At 49.6% G+C, this 15,573-nt stretch overlaps 1 protein-coding gene across 4 annotated transcripts in view; it reads left to right on the forward strand.

Moving 5' to 3' along the window:
• Positions 1–10,015, forward strand: part of Arhgef37 (Rho guanine nucleotide exchange factor 37) — a 51,848-nt gene extending 41,833 nt beyond the window's left edge. For all 4 annotated transcript variants that reach the window (XM_047556298.1, XM_047556297.1, XM_047556295.1 and 1 more), the window contains 3 exons: positions 1,170–1,365; positions 3,000–3,157; positions 6,022–10,015. In XM_047556298.1, the coding sequence (XP_047412254.1) occupies positions 1,170–1,365; positions 3,000–3,157; positions 6,022–6,231 (564 nt within the window). In that variant the 3' untranslated portion in view covers positions 6,232–10,015. The remainder of the gene's footprint in view (positions 1–1,169; positions 1,366–2,999; positions 3,158–6,021) is intronic.
• Positions 10,016–15,573: the final 5,558 nt, after the last annotated feature.

The raw sequence follows: 15,573 nt of genomic DNA on the forward strand, positions 1-15,573 counted from the left end.
ACTTGGCTAAGGGCGCAGGGCCCAGTAGAAATGAGGTGGCCCCTGGGATAGGAGCCACCCTAGTGGCATCTTTATGAGCCCTCTGGGGCCCTGCAGGAGTGCTGTTCTTCTCTGCACAGGGAGCAGGACAGGCTTGAGAAAGAAGGCAGATGTCTGCTACCCACTGACTTTTATTTACACTCATGCTAACTGCACCATTCTAAAAAGCACATCCCAGCACAGTGTTCCAAAAAAAGCTGCCCCAGCTCTCCTCTTCTGTTTAGAGATCTGTTTAGAGACACGGGTTGTCTTGATTCTCTATTCCTGTATGTGTGTCTGTGTGTGTGTGTGTGTGTGTGTGTGTGTGTGTGTGTGATGCTGGTGATTGAACCCAGGAACTTGCACTGGCTAGGCAGGAGCTCTATTAAGTGGCATCCTGTCCTGATTTATGTATTTATTTTTTTACATTCCTGGGGTTTGAACCCGGAGGTGCTCTACCATAGAGCTACATCCTCAACCCTTTTTATTTTTTATTTTGAGACAGGGTCTTGCTGAGTTGCCTAGGCTAGGCTCAAACTTGCAATCCTCCAGCCTCAGCCTCCTGAGTCACTAAGATCGTAGGTGTGCGCCATGGAGTCCAGCTCCTGTCCTGATTCTTATTCTTTTTTATTGTTATTTATTTTTTGGGGTGGATGGGTGCTGGGAATTGAACCCAGGGGCACTTAACCACTGAGCCACATCCTCGGCCCCCTTTTTCTATATTTTATTAGAGACAAGATCTCACTGAGTTGCTTAGGGCCTCACTAAATTGCTGAGGCTGGCTTTGAATTTCAGATCCTCCTACCTTAGCCTCCCAAGCTGCTGGGATTACAGGCGTACACCACCACACCAGGCTCTGGTTCTTATATTTAATCCTGACTCTGCATCCCCAATCCTAGGATTTCTATACCTGAGAAATTCCAGAACTTGAGTTAGTATTTTAGAGAATCCCAGAAGTTGCAAGTTTCTCCTGAAATGCCTTTGGAAGCTAAGAGTCAACCATCCACTAGCTAGAGTGCAGTTGCCCTGATGGGGATGGGCCTTCAGTGACAGAGGCAGGGTGGCCAGGCCCCATGGCTTCAGCATGTGTAGGCAGCAGTCTTGATACTTAACTCAAATCCTGTGTCGGTCTCTGTCTCCACTCTCCCCAGCCACTCCTTCCAGGCTCTGAACGGCAGGTGCAGGCTCTCCTCAGCAGGTATGGCCCCGGGAAGCTATACCAGGTGACAAGCAACATCAGTGGGACTGGGACTCTGGACCTGACCCTGCCACGGGGCCAAATTGTGGCCCTCCTTCAGAACAAGGACACCAAGGGCAACAGCAACCGCTGGCTGGTGGACACTGGGGGTATGTGTGCCTTCTGGGAAAAACACCCAAAGTTGGTAGGGAGACAGGCTCTCTAGTGGGACAAATTCTGGCTGTGAAAATCCAGGATGGGAATGAACACAGGTGATAGATGCAGGACCTGCAGCACAGTCAGCTTAGTGTGACTCAGTGGGGTATGAAATGCCCAAAAGGGGAGTTCAGTCTTTCATTGCAACATGCTTCATCAAGCTCCTGTGTTCTGGGTACTTCGAAAATAAGACAAGGGCCAGATGCACTGGTGCATGCCTGTAATCCTAGCCTCTTGGGAGGCTGAGGTAGGAGGATCATGAGTTTAAAACCAGCCTCAGCAATTTAGTGAGGCCCTAAGCTACTCAGTGAGACCCTGTCTCTAAATAAATTATGAAAAAAGGGCTGGGAGTGTAGCTCAGTAGTTGAATGCCTCTGGGTTCAATCCCTAGCACCAATAGCAAATCAAAACAAAAGGAAATAAGACAAGGACGCTGCCTTGGGGATCTCATAGGCTCAGAGTGGAGAGAACCTCAGCAATATCGTGACAGATGGAAGTCTTCATAGAGAAGGGATACCTGGGTACTACCTGCACTGACAGGAGCCTGATGTCCAGAACCAAGGTGGTAATGAAGCCGCCTCCTCTCTGCTGGCCCTGGCCTTGGGTGTGCTGCTCAGGCCTGGGTGCCCCTGGGTATGACAACAAATGGCTCAGCAGCCTATTCCAAAGACAGGCATGTGACCCACAGGTGAGGGTTTCCCAAGACTGTGGTGAGAGGACACACAGACCATGGTGTCCCCCTTCGGACACTGTGTTATAATTGTTATTTAAGTGTTTTAATGTGTATTAGAAAAAATATAACAAATCCATTAGCCCATGATGGTATTCATAATATTGTATAGAAGAAGGCCAAGTTTTAAAGAGTGAGTCAATGTTAAAAATTAAGAAAGTGGTATAAACACGCAGAAGTCACGGAAGAGTGCTCTGATGACTGATGTGGGGAGACAATGAATCTGTACCAAAGCCAGACCTGGCCCTGAGGACGGATGTGGGTCCCAGCCCTGCCACTTACCTAACTCTGTGAGTCCAGGGAAGTCACAAGCTTCTCTGAGCTCAACCAACTCAACGTAAGATGGAGATCATAGCATCACCCCACCTCGGGAAGTGGTGTGAAGACTGAATCATGTGCTGGTTCATCACCTGGCAAGCCCTCGGGAACTGATGCCTGTTGGTAGTGACAGTAACCAGAACAGCACTGGAGTAGCCGCTGCATGAGAAGGAGCAGGTCCTTAGAGAGGAGCGAGGGGAAGGCACCTGGGGAGAGGGAGCAACCTTGCTGTGGTCAGCCACTGGAGCAAGGACATGGGGCACTGGAAAAGCAGTTTTCATGCCAGCCCAAGGGAGAACTTTGTATTTCTGTCAGCTGTTTACAATGGAGTGGGTTGCCCCAGTGGGGAATGAGTTCCCAGTCACTGGGGGTAAGCAAGCAGAAGCTAGAAACAGTGAATGCAGAGTGGAAAGGGAGGCTGGGAGGGTCCCGCATGACCCTCTCAGGTCCCCCTGGGTGCTGAGAAGCTGTTGGAGTTTCCCTTCACTAAACTGGATGGGTAGGTGGCCTGTGGCTGGTAATCTTCTTCGTGTTCCCTAGGACATCGGGGCTATGTTCCTGCTGGCAAACTGCAGCTGTACCATGTTGTCCCCAGTGAGAAGGAGCTCAGAGGACAGGCAGGGCCACACCAGGACTCCCAGCATCCGACACCAGAGCCCCCTTCAGCCCCTGTGTGCTCCGTCCCAGCTGTGACCCAGGTGAGTCTGGGAGAGGGCTGTGAGCTTGCCTCCCCTGGCCTCCTGAACTGGGCCTTGGATTTTCCTCTTCTGTCCTGGTCTAGGCTCCTGCTACCTGGAGGGGTCACCACCCTGTGAGGCCAGGCCTTGATCAGTGACCATATCAATGTCCTGGTCAGGGGTGTGACCTGGAGGAAGGGACCTCCTGCCCCTGCCACATTGACAACAGAGAGCTAATTGTAGTCCCCATCAGCTGGGTGAGCAGGATTCGTTCATTCATTGATTATTGGCCAGCCACAGTGGTAGATGATACACATAATGACGAACAAAAGCAAGTCATGGTCCTGGCCCTCCTCAGTCTTATAATCTGGGGAAAACAATGATTAATAAAATACTTGCATGGATAACTGTAAAGTTAACAGCAGGATTAAGTACCAGAGCCCTAAATGTGGGGAGCTTTTTCTGAGAAGAAGGAAGCTTTTTCTTAGGAAGGGTGAGTAGGAATTAACTGAATAAAGTGTGTACCAGGGTGCAGGTGACATGAGCTCTCCAGGAAGTGTGCATAGCATATGCAAAGGCCCAGTGACAGGAGAGGGCTGGGCTATGTGAGGGACTGGATGAAGCCAGTGGGTGAGGAAAGAGTGAGATGCTGCTGGCAAGGTGGGTGAGAAGAGGCCTGCAGGGCCTGGAGCCTTGGCAGGGACATCAGTCTTTCTCATAAAAGCAATGGGAAAGTTGGGCATGGTGGCCCACACCCGCAGTCCCAGCACTAGAGAGGCTAAGGCAGGAGGATCACAGATTTGAGGTCAGCCTCAACACCTTAGAAAGACCCAGCCTCCAAATAAAAAATAAAAGGGCCTGGGATATAGCTCACTTGTAGAGCACCCCTGTGTTCAATCCCCAGTACCAAAAACAAACAAACAGAAAAGGCCGTGGGAAATATGAATACCCCTGCCCATGGCACCGTTATTCATAAGAACCCAAAGTAGAAACAACCCAAGTGTCCATCAGCAGCCTAGGTAGGCAGATGGTGGACTATTATTCAGCCATAGAAAGGAATGAAGTACTGTTATGTACTACAGCGTAGATGAGTCTGGAACACGTGATGCCACGTGAGAGAAGCCAGACACAAAAGGCCACATACTGTGGATTTCACTTACATGAGTGACCCGCATACTCACATCCATAGAGAAAGTGCATTTGTGGGCAGGGCTCAGGGGAAGGGCACAGGGAGTGACTGCTCACTGCTATGGGGTTTCTTTTTGGGGTGATGAAAACCTTCTGGAATTAGATGATGGTAATTGTTGCACTTATCTGTGAATCTACTAAAAGCCACCAAATTGCCCACTTTAAAAGGGCAACATTGCCGGGCATGGTGGTGCAAGCCTGTAATCCCAGCAGCTTGGGAGGCTAAGGCAGAAGGATCACGAGTTTGAAGCCAGCCTCAGTAACAGTGAGGTACTGGGCAACTCAGTGAGACCCTGTCTCTAAATAAATAGGGCTGGGGATGTGACTCAGTAGCCAAGTGCCCCTGAGTTCAGTCACTGGTACCCCTCCCCTCAAAAAGGGCAATATTATTTACATCTCAAAAAAAAAAAAAAAAAAGCCACTGAAGGGTTTAACTTTGCAGGGGTGGAGTCCTTGATGGGACAGCAGCTGGGCAGGGTCCTTGTGAGAACTGGATGAGTTGGCAAAGCTGGAGGGTAATATGATGAACGTCCAGACTTGGAGGGTGTGCTCCCAGGTATCAGCAGCAGTCAAAGGGGAGCTGCACAGGTAAGGGATGAGTGACAGAAAGAACCCAGCAGACAGGGGTACCCAGAGGTGCTGAGCACAGGCCGCGGATGTCTTGGCTAGCGCGCTGAGGAGCCTGGAGCTGCCGCATGAGCTGTGTGGACGCTAGGGGAAGCAACCCTGCACAGCTCCTGCTGCATCCATGTGAAGGCTCTGGGCCAGCGTCCTCCAGCCTTAGCCAGAAGTAGTGCACCATGGCTGCCAGGGACTCACAGAGCTACAGGCCCTGACCGCCCAGCTCAGCCCCAGCCCAGTTTTTCTGGGGAAGGTCGCCACTGCCTCCCAGCTCCAGCCAATGCAGGCAGTGTCTCAGGGAAGCCCCACCCTGGGCTCAGCTCCCCAATACCCAAACACTCCAGCTGCTTCCTTTCTGTTCCTGGGGTGCTCATGAACTCCCCTGGGATCCTCCCAGGCTGCATCTGGTTCCTCAGGCTTGACCATTGTGACAACAGCAATAGAAAACAGAACTGAAGTAGCCTGGGCCCTTACTGTGTAGCAGGTACTCTGAAGGCCTCCGTGTGCGTTCATTCATTAAATTCCCTCAGTGACCCAGGAGGTAGAATATCTTTTCTCCCATTGCATAAGATGATGAAACAGAGGCCCAGAGAAGTTAAATAGTAGTTTAATAAATGCCCTCCTGTCTGATATTTTTCTCCAGTTCAATGCTTTTCCCTAAAAAGTAACCACATTGTCCAAACCCCTGCCTCTAGGCTGGGAAACTGGTCTGGGTGGATGAAACCCTTGGGTCTGGGGAGGGTGAGGCTGCTGGACTGACTCACCTGTTCTGAGGTCACAGCTGTGTAATTTTGAATAAGTTCCTGACTTCTCTAAGTCTCAATTTCCTCCTCTGAAAAAGTGGGGCAAATAGAATGATAGAATTGTGAAAAACAAGACCCAGAAAAGTCCTGGAGCAGTGCCAGCTGCCTAGTAATTGCTTGCTGTGGTACTAGCAGATGTCGTTGTCTTTGGCACAAAGGACATGCTCGGGAGGCAAGGAAAGCCCAGCAGTGGGGACTGGAGTTGGGTAGAATGGGAACAGGATAAACATCTCTGGGGGTCGACCATTGCCATTTCACCCCTGTGTGTTTCAGGTGGTAGCAGTGTACCCCTTTGCGGCCAGGAGCAGCCACGAAGTGAGTCTGCAGGCAGGCCAGCCTGTGACCGTCTTGGAGGCCCAGGACAAGAAGGGGAACCCAGAATGGAGCCTGGTGGAAGTGAATGGGCAGAGGGGATATGTGCCTTCCAGCTTCCTGGCCAGGGCTCCAAGTCCAGCTCCATGGGGCTGGACTCTGCCCTCTTAGGGTGCCCTCTGCCATGTTGTCAAGGGATGGGAAATGTTTAGAGGCTGTGATCGTGGTGGGAAAAGAAGCAAAGAAAATGCAGAGGTGGAAGAGCTCAGGCCAGGATGAGTAAAGGACATCTAGAAGGCAGCAGGGAGAAGTGGCTGAGCCTGGCAGAGTGCCAGGTGGGGTGACCACCAAAGGCCCCAGCCAGGATCCGTCTGTGTCTACTTTAAGAAGCCGTGCCAACCTGCAGTCACAACTTCCTAGATGGCAGGTCATGGCTGATTGACCAGGACTTGCCATAGCTTGTGATGAGTCTTACCTTTGCTTCCGTCCAGGCCTGCCCACAAAGGTGGGCCACCAGGTCAGTGTTACCTGAGTGCCATGTGGCTGTAGGGAGGGAGCCCTGGAGAAGTCCAGAGCTGCCTGGCCTGACGGTTCCAGCATGTATCAGGGGTTGACCAGTTGTCTTTTGTTTCTCCATGCTGTGAGCTGAGCTTTCTGGGACAGTGAACCACTTGGAAGTCCTCTCAGGTGGGAGCCATGCGTTTATCTGGCCAATGGAGAGGTTCCCAGGAGACTCTTGGCTGGACCCTGGAGGAGATGTGACCAAGTCACAGTTCTGGAATGTGTGTAGGCAAATTCAGGAATGGTTCCCAGGAAGTGGGGATTTTGACAGCATGTTAGGTGGGGTGTGTGAGGCTGTTGACAGCAGTGTACAACCTTGTTTTCTCTGCACTCCGGGACAAAGGGACATGCAAATCATTGCAGAAACTCTGTGAGGTAGGTGATTACAGACCTTGTGGGTGGGGGTGAGGTAATGACTTGGTTTCCCGTTTCTAGGTGGAGGAGCCCTGGAACCCCCATGCTCTGAGGCCCTGGAGGCAGCAGTGGGTGGGAGGTGAGCTGGCTGTGGGACTTAGACATGGGACACAACTTCAGCTTCCCACCCAGAATGACTTAACTCACACAGCTGTGAGAGTGACATGAAGCTCAGGATGTTGAGGCTCCTTGTCAACCCTGAAGGGTGATACCAGGGCAAATGCCATCAGTGGTGTGAGGTGGCCCCAGCCATTGCTGGCCCAGGTTGGTTGTCCCATGCATCCCATGCCCAGCCCATGGCAGCAGACATGGCTGATGACATAGTGTTCTTTCCTTCAACCCAGTACCTATCTTGAGGTCCTTCTCAGTAGTCATGCAGGGATTAACAATAGGAAGACCTTCTGAGAAATGCACTGGAGAGTTTGTGGTGCAGATGTCACATACCTGCATAAACTAACAGGCTATGCCAGTACTAGGAGATATAATCTTATAGGACCACTGTCATACACAGTTCATAGTTGACATCTTGCGGCCCACAACTGAATTACATGGTGAATAAGTCATCCCTTTCTCAAACCTGGGAATTGAATCCCCTTGGCAACATTTCTGCTCCAAGAAGCCTGACCTGCTGGGTAGTGCTGGGGGCAGCCATTGAAGGGGCATTACCTCTGGGCTGATGCTTCGGGCTAAGAGTCACTGTAAGATTTGCAGAAAGGGGGCAAGCAGATCCGTTGTGATCTTCATACACCTTGCAAGTTTAGAACTGACCCTTATGAGAGTGTATATAAAACACAGTTTAAGCCAGGTGCAGGGGTGCACACCTGTAATCCCAGCAGTTTGGGAGGCTGAGGCAGGAGGATCTTGAATTCAAAGCCAGCCTCAGCAACTTAGCAAGACCCTAAGCAACTCAATGAATAAAATACAAAAAGAGGAGTGGGGATGTGGCTCAGAGGTTAAGCACCCCTGAGTTCAATCCCCAGTACCAAAAAACAAAAACAAAAGAAAAACCACACAGTTTAGATATATTTCCAAGAATGCATCAGTAATATACACAGAGTGCCTAATGCTGTTAGCCCTGTTCTAGAAGGCTCTTGAGAAATACCTGCTTGTCTGTGTCAGACAAGCTGTAATGTGCCTCCTCTGGGCTTGTTAAAGCATGAAGACTGCATAATGCAAGAAAAGCTCAGTCTCCACAATCCATTTCCCAGCCCCAAATACACTTGCAGCATTTTCCTTTTCTTTTTCCTACTCAGACTTCTGATAAAAATTGGAATCCTAGAGAAACAGATAATAAAGTAGGAAATCCACTTGTGGGTTCCTCAGGAACTTGCTGACAGCCTGCTGTGTGCTGTTAGCCTAACTCAGGGCTTCTCAGCATGGTTGCTCTCTCTGGCTACGTGGGCAGCTTTAAATCATGATACAAGCCAGGAGCCCACCCAGAGAGGCTCATGTGACTGACCTGGGGTGTGGCCCAGGCCTCAGCACTGCAGGAAGCCCCTCAGGTGCATCTTATGTGCAGCCAGGTTGAGGACCCCTGCCTGGACACACAGTGGTAGACATAGCCCTGGGTCAGAGGTGGGATGGGGTGAGGTAGGAGGTGCCCCATCTGAGCTTTGTACTAGCTGTTTAAACAGGCAGCTTTAGAGGCGGTTTGAAATAGGACAGCCTGTTCTGTCAGGTCCCAGAATGTATATTTATTAAGTGCCATTAAAAGGGACTGAAACAAAATTGGATGTTCTTGTAGGCATAAGGGAGAAAAATGAAATATGCTTGGAACCAAGGCTATCTCATGAAGGGAAAATAAAATGTGTTCAGTAGCATGTGGGTTATGGTTTCTCATGGGCCAGTGGATGAGATTAAAAGTCACTGAAGAGTGAGAAAATGCATATCGAGAAGATGGAAAATGGCCTATATTTTCTCCAGGGGACTCTGTAATGTGCCTTCTTTACCCCCAGATGCCTAGAACCCATTGCACTGTGTCTTATTTCACTGTTGGGCTATCACGTGCTAACTTGCTAAGATACTGCTTCCAGGAGTTGAAGACTTATTCACAAGGGTAACCTTTGCTCCCTGTAGGGGACTGAGGCCTCTTTAACCCTTTGGACTCCAACTCAGTTTTGAACATGAACATAAGATTGCAGTAGCCAAGGGCTGGGATGTAGCTCAGTGGTAGAGCACTTGCCTAGCATGTGTGAGGTCCTGGATTTATTTTCCAGCACTGAAAAAAAATAAAAAGATTGCAATATCCAAGGAAAGATGAATGAATTCTTGTTTGATGTGAGGAGCACTAGCTCAGTGAGTAACTGATATGAACTGCTGGAAATAAAAGACTTCAAAGATGACAGTGTGTCTGGAATTTGTGACTTGAACCATTGGGTAGTCAGCTACCCCACTGGGCCATATGCTCACTGGACACTTGGTAGATATGGCAACTTCTTTGTCCACGTGTTCATGTGAATGTCTGCTGAACAGCCTTGGTCCCTCCAAGAATCGAACACCGATGCTGGAAATACAGCATGAAGTCAGACAGCTGGGGTCCTGTCCTTCCAGAGCCCACAATCTGAGGGAGACAGACCAGTCAGTAGTCAGGTACACAAACGTAAGGGTCAGGATAGGGCAGTAATAGGCGCTCAAGGTAGGAGGTGGCCTCTGATTCAGACTTGGTCCTAATAGGCCTCCTGGAAGGAGTGTTATCCAAAAGGAGGTTCAGCAGGCACCTAGGGTTAGGTGAAGGTGGTCAGAAGGGCACATGGAAAGGCCAGAGGTGATGGTGGTGATGGCAGGTGCCAGAGAACTGGAGCACAGGCATCGGCACAATGTGGGTCAGCCTGGTAAGGGGCTTCAGGTTTTATTCTGAGGGCAGTGGGGAAGGGCTTGAAGCAGAAGAGTGGTGTCCTGAGAATTTCATTTTGGGAAGATCACTAGGCTCTGGCTGTATATCTGATGTGCCCACAGGAGACTGGCCACTCCATTAGGACAAGAAGCATTTATTCCAGAATGAATGAATAAATAAATAAACAAATAAGCCTCTGTCATGTGCTTTATGTAATAGATGTTTGACATCTTTGACAGACATCATGGAGGGGAAGGGAACACCAAAGCCCTGCCTTTAAGTAGTCTCCTGACTGACTGGAGATGGACAGCATCAAGCAGCTTTCTGTGCCTCCAGGGCACAATGCCATTGTCTCTAGAGGGGTGCCATGGGTCAGGCTTATAGGTGTTCAGCAGCAGGGAGATCTGAGAGGGCCAAGGGGCTCAGGGATGGCTTCCTGGAGGAGGTGGAGCAGGTGCTGGTTTTGTGGGATAAATAGAATTAGGGAAAGCAGAAGAGACGAAGTCCTTCTCAGGCCTGGGGAAGCAGTGTGGCAGATGAAAAGTGCCCAGCACTTGGACATAGAAAACCTGAGTCTGGCTGGGGATGGTGGTGCACATCTGTAATTCCAGTAATTCAGGAGGCTGAGGCAGGAGAATCACAAGTTTGAGACCAGCCTCAGCAACTTAGTGAGACCCTGTCTTATTTGAAACTTGTTGGTGATGTAGCTCAGTTGGTAAAACACCTCTGGATTCCCAGTAATAATAATAAACAACAACAACAACAATAACAACTTGAGTCTGAGGTCTGCTTGACCATAGGCAAGTAGCAAATGCACTCATTTTGGTTTCTGAATGTGAAGAAGTTTAATGAGACATCCAGCCTGCCTGTCCTCCCCCAAAGGGGCCCCAGTAAGCGATCCCTGGCTCACTCCACCACGACCTCATTTCTAATAGGGAAGAGTAATTTTAGGAAGTGTGGCATAGCCTAAGCTGCTCTGGACTAGTGACAGAGTTGGATCCCATTCCCCCCATCACAGGGACTAGGGTCTCCCACAATCCATTTACTTAACCCTCCTCATTGGGCAATTTTCATACTTACCTTTTGTTTTCTCATCTGTAAAATGGGTACAACAATTTCTTTTCTTACAGGATTGTTAAAGATTAAATGAGACAATCAGTGAAAAATGATCTTGCAGAGAACCACCAATATGCATCATGGAATGTGTGAGCTGTGACCACCAGGTGGCAGCAGGGTTCTGCCCATCCTCTGAGCAACGGCTGGGAAGCCCCTCTGGGGTCAAACTGCAATACCCATGATGCTCAGCAGGGAGGGCAGAGAGAGGAAGGACAAGTGAGAGACATTAGGGAGTAGTGGGGACTGTGTTGGACCAGAGGCTGCTACACTAAGTCTAAAGACTTGCAGCTTCTTGGTTGCAACTAATGACTGCCATATCGAAATGAGGCCTAGTGGTACCTCATTACTTTGATTTTTCAAAAGAAACCAGAAACCAGTTTTTGTTTGTTTATTTGATTATTTGTTTTTATATGGAATCTTATGTGTGGAGGTTGTGCAATCTACGCAAGCCCCTTCTTTGCATCAGCTGCCTGAAAGTGGGCGACTGTCCTGGATGGAGAATCTTCACTGAAGAATTAGTTTCACATCTTCCTACTTCCTGTGAAATGCCTTTCTATGTCCTCACTTTACTCATTACTTCATCAGACATTCACTCGTGTCCTTTAGTTCTGGGTAGCTTTGTTTCCTTTTATCTTATTGTTCCTGATGTTGTTATTGTCATCTTCAAATTTCTACTAGAATGTCAGTTGTATTTTCTGACCTACCAGTGAGGACCCTGTTGGACCTATCTCACAGCATTCTTTGGAGGAGCAAATGCGTTGCTGATATCAGTCACTTAGCCCAGCACTGGGCTCTTTAGTACTCAGTACACAGTTATCATTATTACAGGAACTTCAGAAGGGATGCAGGAAATTTGGAAGAAGGTTTGCAGGCCTGTCTGCCTCCCTGTGTATGGGTTAAGAGCTGGCAACTTCTGTGTAGAAGTCTCCTGGTCTGTCTGCCTGTCATCAGTCCTCAGGGAGCTGGGCTCCTTGGGGGTCTATGAGTGGAAACTGAGCTCTACACAGTGGCTGCAGGTTTGGGACAGTCCTGAACCCCATGCAGTTTGGACAGAGGGAGCATAGAAGCTGCAGCCACACCTCCTGAGCATCTCCTGGCTTCCAGGAGGTTTTTTACTTGCTCCCTCTCACACTTGTTCTGCAGGGAGCCATACTTCCCAGGCTCTTTGCCCTCTGGTTACCTCGTAGGTTGGGCCCCTGGGAGGCACTGGCCAGTAGAAGCCAAGGTATTTATTTCCCTTTATCTTTGCTTCATGCAGCATCTCACCAGTGGCTGGTCTCCTCTGTGATCCCAGCTTCTAATGGACAGCACTCCTTCATGGTCCTCAGTCTCATTGGACAGGTCTGGCTGTGCTTCCAGTGTCTATCTGGTGGCCCCAGACCCTGGACAACAATAACACTGCCTCTTCTCTATGTCCCTCCAGCCCTCGGGGCTGAAATGTCTTTTTAAAAATCATTATTATTCTGGGGATTGAACCCAGGAACTTTACCACTGAGCTACCTTCCCAGCCCTTTTATTTTTATTTTGAGACAGGGTCTCACTACGTTGCTTAGGCCCTGGCTAAATTGCTGAGATTGGCCTCAAACTAGATCCTCCTGCCTCAGCCTTCCAAGTCCCTGGGATTCTTGGCGTGCACCACTGTTCCCAGCTGTAATGCCTATTTGCTGTTGATAATCTCTGGGTTGCTACTCAGATCTTCTTTCACCTGCATAACCTTTTTTCTTTTTTTTCTTGGCAGTACTGGTGTTTGAGGCTTAGGGTGTTCTACCACTGAGCTACATCTTCAGCAACCCCTCCTCTTTTTATTATTATTATTTTTCTTTTGGTACCAGGGATTAAATTCAGGTGTGCTTAACCACTGAACCACATCCCCAACCCTACTTTTACTATTATTATTATTTTTTATATAGGGTCTTGCTGAGTTGCTTAGGCCTTGCTAAGTTGCTGAGACTGGCTTTGAACTTGCCATCCTCTTGCCTCAGCCTCTGGAGCCACTGGGATTACAGGCATGTGCTACAGGCCCGGCTCCCCTTCCATTTTAAAAAATTTTCTTTTGAGGCAGGATCTTGCTGAATTGCTTAGGTTATTCTCAAACTTGTGACCCTCCTGCCTCAGCCTCCTGAGTAGCTGGTATCACAGGTGTGTGCCACCATGACTGGCTAGCCCACTCTTTATATTAAATCTCTTCTGTTCAAAGCGCATAGAGTGGCTTTTGCTTTCTCACTGCACAGTGACCGATAAGGCCCTGGGGTCCAGGGAGGGACTGTGTGTCTGCCTCCCTTGTGTGTCTGCCTCTCTTAGCATGCCCAGCCCTTAGGGAAGACAGGTCTGTCTGCACCTTCTCTGGATCAGGGATCTGTCAGCCCTCCCCATGCAGGGATCCTAGAAGTGCCCTCAGCTGCATTTACACTTCAGGACCAGTGGTTGTAGGAATCTGCAGAGCTGCCCCAGTCTTGACCAACTGAGGCTATTACTACAGGGCCCAGAACAGAGAGACATGGAGAAAACCCTAGGGCACTGTGCTACAGCAAGGCTTTGGGCAAGGTCCCATAGCCCTAGAGGAGGGGGGACGATCTTCCAGCCATGGCACTTGAGCAGCATCTGTATCAGGCCCTGACTCAGGAGGGGCAGTGAGCTCCAGGCCTTGGAGATGGGAAGTTGGATGGAGCTTCTGACCAGGGAAGGCTGTTCGCCTTGATTCCCAGGCCCATCAGCAGAGCTTCAGAAGTGGGACTAGACTAGCCCATTGACAGCAATAATAGCAGCTTCTTTTCTCTGCTCCCAGTGCTGTTGGAGGGTTTACACGAGAAATCCACTTTGCATGATTAATCCAGCGCCTGGCACAGAGGAAGCTCTCAAGAGCTACAAGCTCAAACCAAAAATCAAATTCAAATCTCAACAGCAGCCAGCCACTGTGGACCTCATTCTGCAGGCATCTCCAGAAACAAGCTGTTGGGTTTGAGCCCCAGGCCTCCCTGCTGGGGCTGGGCCAGGGTTGGGAATACAGATTCAGTTGCCAGGGCTAGAAGGGGTGAGTCAGGTGAAGCGGTGGAGGGAGTGGGACAGCACTGTGGCCCTGGGGCATGCTCCCCAAGTTGGGTAGGCAGCAGGTGTTCAGCAGGCAGTTGGAGCCCCAGTGTGACACTTGAGGACAAGCCTCTTCTAGTGTCCAGGCTGGACAGAAGTCAAAGCCAGGTCCAAGTGTGGGCAGCAGAGTTTCAATTTTTTGGAGGGATTCAAATACCAGGCTCTGGGGACTCAGGTCCCTTAAAGATACAGAGGTCATGGCAGGAGGCAGAGGAGGATAGAGTGAGGAGTTAGGGTCCCATTGTCAGGACAAAGGACTGTGTTCTGGGCCCTGGGGTGACCTGGAGTGGCTTGAAACCCTTCCCTTGAGGGCAGGATGGTCCGGGGAGACCCAGGTGCTGGACCTAGAAGAGGGTCGAGGGCTGAAGAGGTGGAGGCAGACGCCTGAGTTCAGCTCCTGAGTCTGCTTACCAGCTGTATGACGTCCATGAAACAAGTCAGTGAACCTCTGAAACCTCTCTTTCCTCTTTGTGGGTAAACCAGGAAGTAGTCCTACCTCAAAGGGTTGCTGAGATGTGGAAAGGAATCAAGCATGGGAGCACTGGGCTGTGTATCCTGAACACATGAGGCTTAATAAATAACGGACCCTCGGCCAAACAAGCCAACTTTGTCCCCTCCCTCCCCTTCCTAGCATGCCTTCCACGCTGTATAGGCAGCACCCCCAGCCCCTGCCCGTTCTCTTCTCGGGGCTGACACTCCATTACCTCCACCCTTTGCCCCAGTGCTGTGGACTTGAACCACCACCACACTCAACTCTGAAAATACCCCATCGCTGCTTGAGTTCTTTCAAAACGGAAAGTAATTAGATATCTTCTGAGGTCAAAGGTCATCCCCCTGAGAATATAACTGTGGCCATGTCCTCAAATACTCTCTGGTGATTAGAGTTGGCCATCTTGAGTGACTCCGGCTCTCAGGGCCCTCCCCTCTGCTGATGGTGCAGCTGTGGACACCTTGCTGATAGGGTGGGCATCAATGAATGTAATTCCCATTTTTGGTCTTTGATTTTAAAAAGATATTCTTAAAATATCCCTTAAACAACCATCAGTCAGAACAGTAACCATAAAATAAAAATACAAATGCAACACACACACACACACACACACACACACACACACGGAAAACATCTCAACATCCTTCCCTTGGCGCTTCTCAGACCCCTGAGATCTCAGGCCAGAGATTCCAAGGGTGGTGCTCTCCTTAGAAGCCATGGATCTCCCACCTCCATCTTGAGAATCACAGCCAAGATCAGATTTTTGTCCAGATTTACTTTCTATAGTTTGTGTTATGAAGATTATGTGCTTTTTTGTTTCGTTTATTTGTTTGTTTGAGGTGCTGGAGGTGCTAGGCAAGTGCCCTGCCTCTGAGCCCCAGCCCCAGCCCTGTTTTTCTTAATGTACTATGATATGCCTGAAATACTTTTTTTTTTTTTTAACTAAAACTGAATGTTGAATCTGAATGATCTCACTTCATCCCCCAAAAGTCTGTCCCACTTCTTTAACCCT

The sequence above is a fragment of the Sciurus carolinensis genome, chromosome 6, assembly GCF_902686445.1.
Source record: "Sciurus carolinensis chromosome 6, mSciCar1.2, whole genome shotgun sequence".
Classification (NCBI taxonomy): domain Eukaryota; kingdom Metazoa; phylum Chordata; class Mammalia; order Rodentia; family Sciuridae; genus Sciurus; species Sciurus carolinensis.